Source organism: Crocuta crocuta, unplaced genomic scaffold (genome assembly GCF_008692635.1).
Source record: "Crocuta crocuta isolate KB4526 unplaced genomic scaffold, BGI_CrCroc_1.0 scaffold175, whole genome shotgun sequence".
In the NCBI taxonomy this organism is placed as follows: domain Eukaryota; kingdom Metazoa; phylum Chordata; class Mammalia; order Carnivora; family Hyaenidae; genus Crocuta; species Crocuta crocuta.
This window is the reverse complement of record NW_027530988.1, coordinates 2,685,112-2,697,716: the sequence shown is the minus strand read 5'-3', so window position 1 is coordinate 2,697,716 and position 12,605 is coordinate 2,685,112. Positions and strand designations below refer to the sequence as shown.

The window sequence follows — 12,605 nt, the reverse complement described above, 5'->3', positions numbered from 1 at the left end:
TGGGCTTTTCCAGACACTTCTCAACAGAGGAAGGGGCAAGAGCCATAAATGGAGTGCCAAGCGTCCCTCCACACCCCAGTATGTTCACCTGCTCTCTCTCCCAGAGGGAGAGCTCTCTCTTCTCCTTCCAGAGGGGAGTCTCACTCTACCAGGGACACACACTCGCTGTAACAAACACACAGCATGTATCGCTGGGGCACCAAATCCCCTCTCTGAGCACTGCTCCATTGCAAGCAAAGCTCTCTTCTCCCTTGGGGTCGACTCCCTGCCTCCAGCATGGGGTCCAGAACCAGGGCCTTCCTTCCCAGTAACACACCCTCACCCTTCCTCCTCTGCTCTCATCCTGGGAAGGAGAGGGCTCGGCAGCCCCTGCCCCACTCTCAGGCTGCCCTCTCCCCTGGGGAGGGGGGCGTCCCTGTCCTCTGCACCACGCCGGGTGTCCTTCCTGCCGGCCTAAAGGGCACTGTCCCCGCTTGCCTGGCCACTTCCCTTTCTCTACACTCTGCCCCGACAGAGTACAGGAGGAGGTCCTGGGGCTGGAGGACCCATACAAGCTTCTGCCCCCTGCCTTGGCTATTCTAGAGCTGTGGGAGCCTCCAGAGTCTCCTCTCTGGGCCTGGCCTCCTCGCCTGTGGAATCCTGTCCTGCTCTGCCTGTCTGCATCTTCCCACTACACCTTGATGCCCAAGTCCCCCATCTTCAACTACTCCCCCAGACCTCAGCCTTCAGCCTGAGCTTTGCTTTATGCTCGGTTTACTGTTGTATTCTGATTCCTCACCTCAGACGCCTCATTCAGGCCACTTCTGGTGGCACCTTAGCCCTGCACCTGTGGCCTGGACAAGCGCCAACCCTAGGGAGCCCTCACTGTCCCCATTTCTGCCACAGAGTTCCTAAAACCCTTGGAATTTCATAAGTGATGAGAGTGATAAAGGTGTCTCGATATTCATAACAACTCCCTCGCAACTATACCTCAGTTTGTGTTAATGAAGTAACTTTCGGAAAACGGCTAAGGATGGGCTGGTTGCCAGGGAAACCAATCATATGATTGAAGGGTTGAAACTTTCAGTCCCACCCCCCTGACCTCTGGGGAGGGGAGAGGGGCTGGAGGTTGAATCAATTGCCAACTATGCCTAATGAAGCCTCCATAAAACCCTAAAGGGCAGGGTTCGGAGAGCTTTTGGGCTGGTGAGCCCATGGTGATGTGAAGAGAGGGGCACTGCTGGAGCAGACACGGAAGCTGCATATGTTTCCCCATACTTGCCCAACGGAACTCCTCCATCCGGCTGTTTCTGAGCTATAAGCTTTTATAGTAAACTGGTAATCTAGCAAGAAAAATGTTTCTCTGAGTCCTGTGAGCCACTCCAGCAAACTAATCAAACCCAAGGAGGAAGTTGTTGGAATCTCCAAGCTATAGTCAGAGCACAGGTGACAGCAGGGACTTGTGATTGGCCAGTAGAGTGGGGGCTGGTCTTGTAAAACTGAGCCCTTGACCTATGGCGTCTCACCCTATCTCCAGGTAGATGGTGTCAGAATCAAGTAGAATTGGGAGACATGCAGCTGGTGTTAGAGAACTGCTTGGTGTGGGGGAAGAGCCCACACATTAGAATTGGGTACAGGAGCACCTGGGTGGCTCAGTCGGTTAGGCATTCGACTCTTGGTTTTGGCTCAGGTCATGATCTCACAGTTTCATGAGTTCGAGCCCCAAGTTGGGCTCTGCACTGGCAGCTCGGAACTTGCTTGGGATTCTCTCTCTCGCTCTCTCTGCCCCTTCCTGACTTGTGCTGGCTTTGTCTCTCTCAAAAAATAAATAAAATAAACTAAAAACAAGAAAGAAAGAAAAGCACAAAACTTTACACAGATTAAAAAAAAAGAATTGGGTACAGAATTGTACCCCTACTCTACTCTTAGTCTTTTTTTTTCTGTACCTCTGTACCTACTAAGACATTATATATTTTTCAACATATTTGTTGCTTATTGTGCCCCTCCCCCATGAGAGGGTAAGCTCTGTAGGGAAATGATCTTTGTTTTGTTCAGAGTCGCCCTCTGAGTGCCCAGAACAGTGCCTGGTAGGGAGTGGTACTTTGGCACTACATTTATTGAATGAATGAATGAATGAATAGATTCTGCCTTATTTTAAACCCCTGTTTTCCTACCACAATGAAGGAACTTGAGGTAGGGACCAGGTTGCCTGGTCCAATGTACGATGTAGGGAGCAATAAATGTTTTTGTAATAGAATCAGTCTCAAGACAAAGACCCATGCCCAAAGGGGTCCAGAGAGGGGGCACCAGTGAGGGGCTTCAGTGAGGTGAAGGCCAGTGGGCAGGGTGCCCAGCTTAGGTCCTCCCTTGGGCACCACTTATGGATGGCAAGAGAGGAAGAGAGGCGTTCGCAGGGTTACTGTTCCTCCCAGACTCTGCTGAGCCTTGGACACGTACACAAAGCAGGACAGTGCCCATGAACATGACTCAGGACAATAAAAAGAACCTTTGCCAAGAGGAGACAACCTTAAGAACTTCACATTGACTTCTCTCTTCTGTCTAAATGAGAAGTTCTCAACCTGGAGTTGTATGCAAGATTTGATGGGACTTTTTTCTTCAGGTTCTCAAAGACCTGTATGGCCCAGAAAAGAACCACGAGGCTGGAGAACCTCAGGAGGAGTTCCAGAATTCTCCCACTCCCTCCCACCACTCCTGCCACTCCCTCCAGCCAGCTCAGAGAATGGAGCAGAGCCTGCTGTAAACACTCACTGACCACAACCATGGGTCTGTGGACGGGCTCAGGCAGGAGACAGGAGAGGCCGTCCTCAGCCTCATTCCCCTTGTCTCTACCCTCACCACGAGTTTCCAGGCTTGAGGATAAATTTGAGTTTATTTTAGGAAAGAAATGTTTAAAGCACACGAGGCACAGAGAAGAAGCCAGGATATGTCAGGGGCCCGAGTCTCTGCTCCTTTCCCTTACGGTTCCTCCGAAGTGTCAGCCCGATGAACTCCGTCAGCTTCACAGCCCCACACCAAGAACCCACATGTTAGCCGAATCACAACAACTTAATCAGTAACCATTACACAGATGGAGAATACTGGGGGTCCTTCCTCGAGCCTGGCACAAACAAGCCCCCAGCTTCATCATCTAGCAGACCTTAATGACCCCCAGACTCCCTTAGCCCTGTCAGAGATGAAAGGAAGAGCCGGCCACGGAGATGTTCTCACCGGTGATGTAGCTGGCATCTGGAGAGCACAGGAAGGACACAAGTCCTGCATAGTCCTCAGGATGCCCGACCCTGGATAGAAGGAGGACAGAACACATGTCAATGATCTCAGACTCTGGGTCTGCTGCTCCAGCGGGAGTGGGCTCCAAGGAGGGACAAGGGTGGACCTGTGAGGGCTATTTGCATCCTCCAGGGCTCTGTGGAAACCAGACTTCAGCTAAAGGAATGACCAGCACCCAGGGAGGCGTCAGCCTGTGAGATAGACCAGCCACCCCTGACCGACTGTACCCAGATTACCAAGGTTCCAAACCCAACTCACCTCTGCAACTGGTAGTTTTCCTTGAAGTTGTTCCAGAAAACCTCATCCTTGTATAACTGGGCAAAGAGAAGACGTGGAAGAGTCAGTGCTGGCTAAAACAAGGAAATGGGTAGGGCCCGAGGTGATCCCATAGCAGATTTGTATTTCTTGGGGGTGATGGACTGAGTCACGGCTGAATTCGGAGGACAATGAGGACCTCAGCTGTTAAGGATGCTGATCTGAGGCCCCAGTCACTCCTTCATCGCTTAGTCATTGGGGAGGTTTCTACTGAGCCAGGCTGAGAAATGGGGGACACGCCCCAGTCCTCACCACTTTGCTGAAGTCAGTATTGATTACTCCTGGAACCAGGCAGTTCACTCGGATGCCCTTGGGAGCCAGCTCCAATGACAGTGTCCTGGTGAGGCCCAGCAGGGCCGTCTTACTGACATTGTAGGGACCCAGTTGCTGGGAAGGGAATCAAGACAGTGATTAGGATATCGGGAAGCAAGGATGCCTGGGTGGCTAAGTGTCCGACTCTTGGTTTCAGCTCAGGTCATGATCTCACAGTTCATGGGTTCCAGCCCCACATCAGGTCTGTGCTGACGGTGGAGAAGCTAGTTGGGATTCTCTCTCTCTCCCCCTCCCACACACTCTCTCTCAAAATAAATAAACAACCTTAAAAAAAATTTTTTTAAAGATATGGGGAAGCAGAGGAACACATCAGTTGGATTTCTCACCTACAGATGATCCCACCCTGGTCCAAGCAGAGCTCAGACACACTCTCCCCAGGCTGGTCTGAGAACAGAAGCTGGATCTGAGGGACCCAGCAGCCACATGGGCATCAGTTCAGCCTAGGGCAGCAGGAGTAAGGTGGGGGTCTATCCCAAACATTGTCCCTGTGGTGTTCTGGGGACCCCTTCCCCTAATCCTACCAGGCACACATAAGCAAGAACTTACCACAACTGGCATATACGCTGAAATGGAGAAGACCAGGACGACCGCCCCCTTCCTGAGAGGAGACAGACATAGGCGAGACAGAAAACCAATAACTTAGCACAGACTGAGGTGCTATTATTTTTTAAAGATAAAACTTTATAATGATAACATTTGAATTGTTAGAGTCCTTGAATAATGCAATCCTCACAATAGCCATTCAGTTCCTGTTGTTATCCCCATTTCCCGGCTGAGTAAACGGAGGCTCAGCAGGGTTTAGCAACAAAGCCAATAAGTGGCAGAGCTGGGACTCCAACCCTATCTCTCTCTGACCCAGTGTCTATGCTCTGAACCTTTACACTCTTCTGCCTCTTCTGCCTTCCTGGGGTAGCAAAGAACAGAACAGAAAGCCAGGTGCTTGGGGAAGGGGGCGGAGTGGGCTTGGCAAACAGGCCCCCAGGGCTGACAGTGAATGCCTATCAATGGGCGGCCTCTGACAAGCAGATGGGGCAAGAGGAGACAAGAAATGAGAGGCAGGAACTTTTCCTTCTATCCAAGCCAGTCCGCAGGCCCAGTTCCTGAAGGGTATGTGTGCATGGAGGAACCGGAAGAGCAGCTATGTCCTGAGGGAAGTGGTGGCCCAAGTCCCTAACCTGAGACCCCGAGACTGTGTGTGGAGTGGAGTCAGATACACGGGACCTAGAAGCAGGCAGGCTTCCTGGAGACTGAGAAGCAGGACGTGTGGAGGGGCGTCTCCCCGCCTGGCCTGCTGGGAGCAAAGGGGCAGATCTGTCCCAGGCTGTAAGCTGGTGAAGAGGCATTGTCCAGCTGGGAGAGAACCAGAGTGAGGGTGAAAATGACCTGGCCACAAGGCTAAGGAGATAAAAGCACAGCCCTTTCCCTAACATGATGATGTCAAGGTTAAAGAGAGGGTGCCTGAGCTCCTGGGACATCACCCTCATCCTACAGCCATTAGAATTAGAAGATGCAGCTGTAAAAAAGGGGGGTGGGGTGTGGAGACAGGACACAGACATAGGACAGGGAGGGGGACGTGGAGATCCCAGGGACACCTGTTTTGTCCTCCTCTCCCGGCTATGGCCCCATGTTCTCTAGACTCAGTTCTTGCCCTGCCTCCCCTCCAGGCCCCACCCCCACCCTGAAACCTACCCCCTCTTCTCCATGTGAGGCAGCAGCTGGCTCAACATCAGGGCCGGGGCCTTCACATTCACGTCCAGGATCTGAAGTCAGAGCAGAGGCGTGATGGAGGGCAGAGAGACACAGCCCAGGGCCTGTTCTCATAGGACACACGGGGTCCTAGAATTGGTGCAATAAACCCAGATAGCCGCATATCTGAGATCAATTCCCCTTCCCATCAGGACAAGGGGTGCTTCCAGTTTAACAGGCAGGCAGGCTAAGTGGCAGGCCTGTGAAATGTGAATTGTTCAGGACTGGGGTGAAGGAGGGCAGTGTTCAGGCCTTTTAAAGAAACTGGACTATGTTCTGGTTGTGCAGACAGAAGCTATGCGCAGAGGCCACTGGAAAAAAGATTGAAAGTAGAACGGATGGAGGGAATGTAGGTGCTGGGAGCAAAGGAGATTTCTGGAAGAGTTGTCTTTGTGTTTTCACTGGTTTATGTCCTTGTCTTGTCCCAATAGAATTTAAGGTGTACACACAATGTAACAGCATAAAACAAATCAAATTGGTATTATGTGTGAAGAAATGGAGAACAGTAAAAAAAAAAATAAGTGTAGAAAAATAAGAAAAAGCAAGAGTAAGGTTGGTGCCCACAGTTCACAGCTGGTGGTAAGAGCTGAGCATTATTCTATGATTCGTTCACAAAAATGCAAGCTGTGAGGGCCTACATGCATGCCAGTTTACTGCGCACTTGGCTCTGAGCTTTCCTGTGGCCACCACAAAGAGGGAGACGTAACAGAGAATCGCCGTCCTGGAGTTAGGTGCCCACGCTGAGCCTGCCTGCAACCAAAACCTGGATCTGGACTCAGACGTAAGGGTCCCTGACCCTCTGTCTAGGAACTGGGTCTGGTGGGACTGGGGACAGAGGAAAAGTCCGAGAGGAACTGGCAGGCAAAGATGCAGAGACCTTGAGGGCTAGATGAAGGCTCCTTACTGTCCCTCAGATGAACCTGCCATCTGGGTTCAGGACAGAGTGCCAGCTGGGACTAACATGGCAGCAGGGTCCCTCCTGTGGGCCACCGCCTCGAGTGAGGTCAGTGAGTCTATGTGTCTAGGGAGCGAGGCTGCACATCTGCGATGCCACGTTTTCACCCCACACTCAAGCACCCCCTTGGACACGGGCAGGGGAGATGCTGGGCCAGCGTGATGACAAGCTGCCAGTGTTGGGGATGACCCCCAGGACTACAAGAAGTGGCTCAGATGGCTAAAGGCAGGAGAGCATGAGATCTCTGATAAGAAGGAACTGAGGCTTACACGAAGGGACTTCCCGGTCATTCTCTGTTCGAAACAGACCCCCGCCATCCCGCCGATGTCTGTCCTAAGCTCCATGGATGTCAGGCTGGGTGATGGGCTCAGACAGGGCCCCTCTAAGACTCAGCAGCCTAACATGAGCCAAGGAAAAGGTTAGAGCCCCTCCCCTGCTGAAGAGGACTGCCCTCCTAGAAAATCAGGTAGTGTCTCTGGGCGCCACGAAGTCCTGAGTAGAGATTGTGGGGCTGAGGAGGATGGATGCTAGAGAGTCTTCAGGCAGGAGACGGGTGGAGGAGAGGCGGAGGGACGGGAGATGGGAGATTTCCCAACCAGCCGGAGAAAATGGGGGTCTGCCTGGGGAGGCACTCAAACTGGCCCAGGATAAGATGAACAAGAAGGAACTCCCAGGACACCTGCTGAAAACTGCATGCAGAGAGAGCGGCAGGTCAATGTCACACTCGTTTTGTGACCCTTTCACCTCTGAGGTGGTGGCAGATGTGCCCAGAGAGGACTTCTACCCAGTGGGACAGACAGCTCGCAGACTAGCAAGACCTTGGAGAACAGGGTAGCGGCACAGAAAGCAAGGCCGGGCTGCGGGCAAGTGCGCTCAGCTTCGGGAAAGAAGATGTGAAATGGGTTCCGGGGAAAGAAGAGTCTAAGACACTAAAAGGGAGAATGACTCAGGAGGGTTAGGAGACGGGCAGCCATGCGGTCCCAGCCACTTCATCACAAACAGTCCTTCGGAGGCCTCGGGAGGCTGGGGAGCCTGAGGAGGCTGCTAGCAGCAACTGCGGGAGCTCAGACTTCAGGTCATCTCAGAGGATGGAGGGAAGGGTAAGCGGCCAAGGGCAGCAGCACGGGAGAGGCGGCCCTTGAACCATGTCTACGGAGCGCAGAGAGCTGGGGAAGGCAGAAGGGAGTGTTCTGGCCAGTGCTTGGGATGGAGAGGGGGGCTAACAAGGTGATTTCATTGCAGTCCGTCTTGTCTGATAGAGGGACTTGGAAACCAAAGACAGGAGTGAATGGCTCGGGAGTCCTAGGATAACAAAGCTCAAAGTAGACCTCAAGACATTTTGCAAGGCCCCTTCTGGACACTGTGGCTCAGGTGGCAGGATCATCAGGTGGAAGGCAGCGGGTTGGAATGTCCGGGCTCATGGGAAGCCGATGGCCGGGCCCAGGCCCGACAGGTGTAGCAGCAGGTTCATCTGAGGGACAGTAAGGAGCTCTCATCTAGGAAGGGTGAAGAAAGAGTCTCAGCGGCAGGTACGGGTCACCAAAAAGGGGCAAAATCACCACACACAAAGAAGTAAAATATATCTGCTGTCAACAAAGAGCAGAGACCTTACTATTCTTGACTCTTACTAGGAGCAGAGACCTACTCCCACAGCTGTAAAGCCAGAGCCTGGAACAGCGCCTGGCACGTAGCAAACCCTCAATAAATATTTGCTGAATGAATAAGTGCAAAAGGGATGGGAAGGGAAAAAAGAAAGCAGCAAGAATGTAGGAAGCCGCTTTAAACACACCCACATGGGAAAGGAGCAGCGGAGCACATTCCAGGGGACAAGTGGTCAGTGCCTGTTTTCACAGTAACTTCAGGGGTGGGGGAGGCAGAGTCTCAACAGGGGAGCACGTCAGACCCCTCTGCCAGCTCCCAACAGCAGCCTCTTACCTTGTCCCACACCTGCTCACTGGCCCCCAGGGCGCTTCCCACCAGCGGGTTGACGCCTGCACTGCACACCAGGATGTCGAGACCCCCACAGTGCTCCAGGACCTGGGGGAAATAGTGACATGAAGGGCAGACGCGGGGAGGCCTCCCCTCCCAGCACCGTGCCAGGCACACAGGGCATTGAGGCAACCCTTGCTAATTAGATGTTGTCTCGACCAGGAATGGTCACAAAGCTGGTGTGAGAACCCAATACTGGGGGAGGCAAATGCCCTAGACAGGCCCAAGGATGGGCTCTGCAGAGCTGAGGGCCTCAGGAGAGGAAGGTCTGTCTGCTCCAGGAATCCATCTACGCCTGAGATGGGGAATCCCTTTAGATTCCTCCTCAACCACAGTTCTCCAGGGCAAGGGTCCTCTTTCCAGAAACCCAGCGTGAACAATGAGGTCTACCCGCTGAGACCATGAGCAATCCTGGTTTCCAGACTGTTGTCGGGCCTCCCAGACCCCACCCCAGTCCCTGCCCCACACAGGGCTGCGCAGAGTGGGAAGGGCTCTGCGCATTCTCCTCCCCATGTCCTTCTACCCCTGTGGCCCCTCACCGTGGCCACCAGACGCTGCCGGTCCTCGGCCTTCCCCACGTGGCACACGGTGCCCACCACGCTCAGCCCCTCCCCCTGCAGCGCCGCCACTGCGCGGTCCACGTTCTGCTGCTTCCGGCTGCTGACCACCACGCGGGCCCCGTCCCGGGCCAGGCGCCGGGCGATGGCGAAGCCGATCCTGTGGCAGAGATGGAGGGAACAAGACAACCTCAGCCCCTTGCCACCAAGGTCCCTCGACTCAGCCCTGGAAACCAACAAGGCTGCGTCCTGATCTACAACCCGGAGGCACCTCTGTGGAAGCAAGAGTCCTTGTGAGGGCTCGAGACCCAGAGGGCAATCAGGGCACTTACCCATCAGTGGACCCCGTGACCACGGCCACCTGGTTGGCCAGGACGGCCTGTTGGCTTATCCCACTGCTGCTCATGCGCACAGAGAGCCTAGCACGGGAACGGAGCAGGCTTCTGTGGACCCAGGCCACTGTTGGGAGCATGGCGGCCAGTTCCTTTCTGTGCTTCCTGCCGAACTCGGCCCTGGAGGAGAGAGTCAACTTCACCTATCACTGGTGCGTGAGTGAGCATGATGGTAATCTACCCCCAGCTCCTGCAGACGGACAAGGCCAGCAGCAGAGAGCCAGAGAGAGTCTGGCTAGGCAGGGTGAATTTCAAACAGGTGAGCCTCAGGTCAGGCAAACTCTGTGTGAAAAGTCTCTGTTTATAACACAGGCAAATTAGAGCGTGAGACCCACCATTCGGTAGACAGGATTCTTTTCCCATTCATTCCATGACCAAGCACGGAGCACTTGCAACGTGTCAGATAAAGTAGACCAAGGTCCTGAGCGCCTGCATGACATGCTCACCAGGCTGTGCTGTAGTGAAGCTAATGGAATAGAGGCTGTGTGGAGCCTAAGCCGGACAAAGCAGCCCCACGCCAGGCTGCAGGGTACAGAGCCGTGCCCTTTGGACGCCCTCAGGAAGGAAAGGGGTAGGTCTGTGCAGGTGTGAAGGCAGGGTGAGGACCTGGTGTGGAAGACTCACACATGCAGACACTGTATGAACCGGGGATACATGAGAGAGGTTTGCGTAGGGAACCCTCTTTCACTGAGACCCCAAATTTCCCAGCTCCACATCGGTGTGAGCGCAGAGGCTCCTGCCTCCCCCCAGTGTGAGATTCCCATTTGCTTGCCCAGGAACCCTGTGGGGTCCTGAATCTAGAAGTCTGAACCTTTTCCTGCAGGGAGGCAGAGGGGAAGGAATGGTTGGAGACAAGGGTCACTGAGGATATGGCAGGGACTCAGGATATACTTTTCAGGTAGGATAGTGCCAGGAAACTGAAGAGATGCGGTCCCTGGTGGCTCTGGCCTGGAGGGGCCATCAGACACGCACTTTCAGGAGGCCCTGGTGCGGGCTGACTGTCCGCAGACCCTCATCAGTCCCAGACCTGCCCCAGCCACTCCAACACCAGGGGACTCCTCGTTACTAAGCAACCCTTGCCATACCTACTGCAGCTCCCTTGTTCCTTAGCAACCAACCTTTACATAACCCAGTTCCCTCGAGTTTGGGGTCCGTATCTGTAATAATAAATGAATGGGTGCTGCTCAGGAATTAGGGAGACATTTCAGATTAAATATCAGTTTGTATCCGTGTCACAATGAAGATAATCAAATGGTCTGCTTTAAGAGACAGCTGTGGTTTCAAATTTATGTCTCTTCGGATACCATATTTCCAAAGACACCCTTTGCAGGTCCTAGACCTCGTCTCCTTTTTGTCCTAAGCTGCTGTCACTCTCCTCTCTCTCACATGCTCTCTCTTTTCTGCCAAGGTCATGTATCTATCTACAGCCTTCCAATTCCAGAGGATGAAGGGTTTCAGCTTCTGATTTTTTTACCATTCCTAAACAGGACACCAGATTCTAAACACTGTTATGACCCCTGGGGGACTTCTCTACCCCCAGCTGTGAGCACAGATTAACCCCACGAAGCTCAGGGGAATTGGTCTCCTTGGCTGGGAGGGCAGCAGGAAAAAAGAGAACTGGAATTTTGTCAGGATGGGCTGCCCCCTGCTGGAAGACCAGAGTTATGGCACCTCTTAGAAGCTGTTAGCATACTGGCAAGTCTGTGGCTGTCCCCTCCTCCTTTCTACAACAGTTCTTACCAAGCCTGCTCCTTTCTAAACTTGCCGCGAGATGGTCTGCAGGAAAGCTGTCCTACTTGTAGGGAAAAAAGCAGCTGTGGCCTTTTGCAGGTAGAAAGCATGGAGAGACTGGGCAGGCCCCGTCTGTCTGTCTTGGTTCTCCTTCCCATTCCAGGTTCCTCTTTCCCAGGGCCTGAGACTGAGCAGCTTCCAAGGGCCCAGGCTCTTGCTCAATCTGCCCTTGTCCTCACTTCTGCTTTCCTCTAGAGCAGTCAGCAGGGCCAGCTAGGCCAGAGTCGACCACAGGTCCTGGGAGCTTAGAGTAGCCTCTGAGCCTGGCACTGTCCACCCTGATCCCCCTTTCCGTGCTGATCAGTTCAGTTGCCCAGAAGTGGAGGTGGGGAAGCCAAGTGGGCACACCCTCAACTTAGTCCCATCTTGGAGCTGGATGGCCTTCACCAAATAGAAAAGAAAAGGGAAAAGCAAAGAAAAGATTAGGGGAAAGACATACAGTAGTTAGAAGCATTGAAAATCAGCAAAGAGAGAGATGAGGCAGATATCTACAGAAGGTGCGTGATTTGGGCAAATCTGTTCCCTACTCTGGCTCCAGCTGCACCTGGGTAAGATGAGGCGCTGAGTTGGGGGACCCTAAGGGCTCTGATAGCCCCCAAAAGCTTTATTATGAGAATCAAAGAAAAAAACAAAGACAGCTGCAGACAGAGCCAGGGAGAAAGAAGCATCCGCACGCAAAATAAAAAAGAGTGAAGGTGGGCAGTAGTAGTGACATGGACCCCAACGCAGCCAGCCGTACGCTGGGCCACATTGTCCCTGCTCTGGTCTTACCTGGGTATGCTCTTGTCGTCGTTCTTGAGTGCAGGTCAGGAGCCCTTCTGCTGCGGAGCTTGCAGCTGACTGAGTGTGAGGATGTGAGGAGACAACAGACTGGGTTCCAGGCACTGGGACTCTATCTGAAAAACTCAAGGATTCTTGGAATCCACCTTCTTAAAGTTACAAAAGGCAAAGGTGAAAGACAGAGGTGAGAAAAGCCCTCCCCCACAGCTGGGGAGGAAACTTGGGAACAGGGGTGGCCCGGGGGAAAGTGCAGGACATGCTGTGTGAGTAATTGTCTGCAGAATGTCACACATGCCATTCATCAGGAACCCAGTCCTGTCAGTCCAGCTGTCCCTAGACACTCACACAACAGAAGCAGACAGACCCAGGGCTCGCTTAGCTGGTTGGGGAGGCAGTGCTGGGGACAAAGCCACAAAGATACTTCTATAAGCACAGAGAGGAGACTGTGGGCCTCAGCCCCAAAGCCATGAAACAGACCCT

General features: G+C 53.3%; 1 protein-coding gene across 2 annotated transcripts; it reads right to left on the bottom strand.

Annotated features, from left to right (window-relative positions):
• Window positions 1–3,166: 3,166 nt before the first annotated feature.
• Window positions 3,167–9,634, bottom strand: LOC144236660 (dehydrogenase/reductase SDR family member 2, mitochondrial-like). Of its 2 annotated transcripts, XM_077770287.1 has the most exons (8): window positions 9,495–9,580; window positions 9,145–9,322; window positions 8,552–8,653; window positions 5,605–5,675; window positions 4,462–4,513; window positions 3,835–3,969; window positions 3,526–3,581; window positions 3,167–3,278 (listed from the first exon to the last, which is right to left on the bottom strand). In XM_077770287.1, the coding sequence occupies exons 1-8, from the start codon at window positions 9,566–9,568 to the stop codon at window positions 3,167–3,169; spliced, it is 780 nt and encodes a 259-aa protein (XP_077626413.1). In that variant the 5' UTR covers window positions 9,569–9,580. The 2 variants fall into 2 exon arrangements, with proteins under 2 accessions (XP_077626413.1, XP_077626411.1); XM_077770285.1 differs by lacking the exons at window positions 4,462–4,513; window positions 5,605–5,675 and having other exon boundaries at window positions 9,495–9,634.
• Window positions 9,635–12,605: the final 2,971 nt, after the last annotated feature.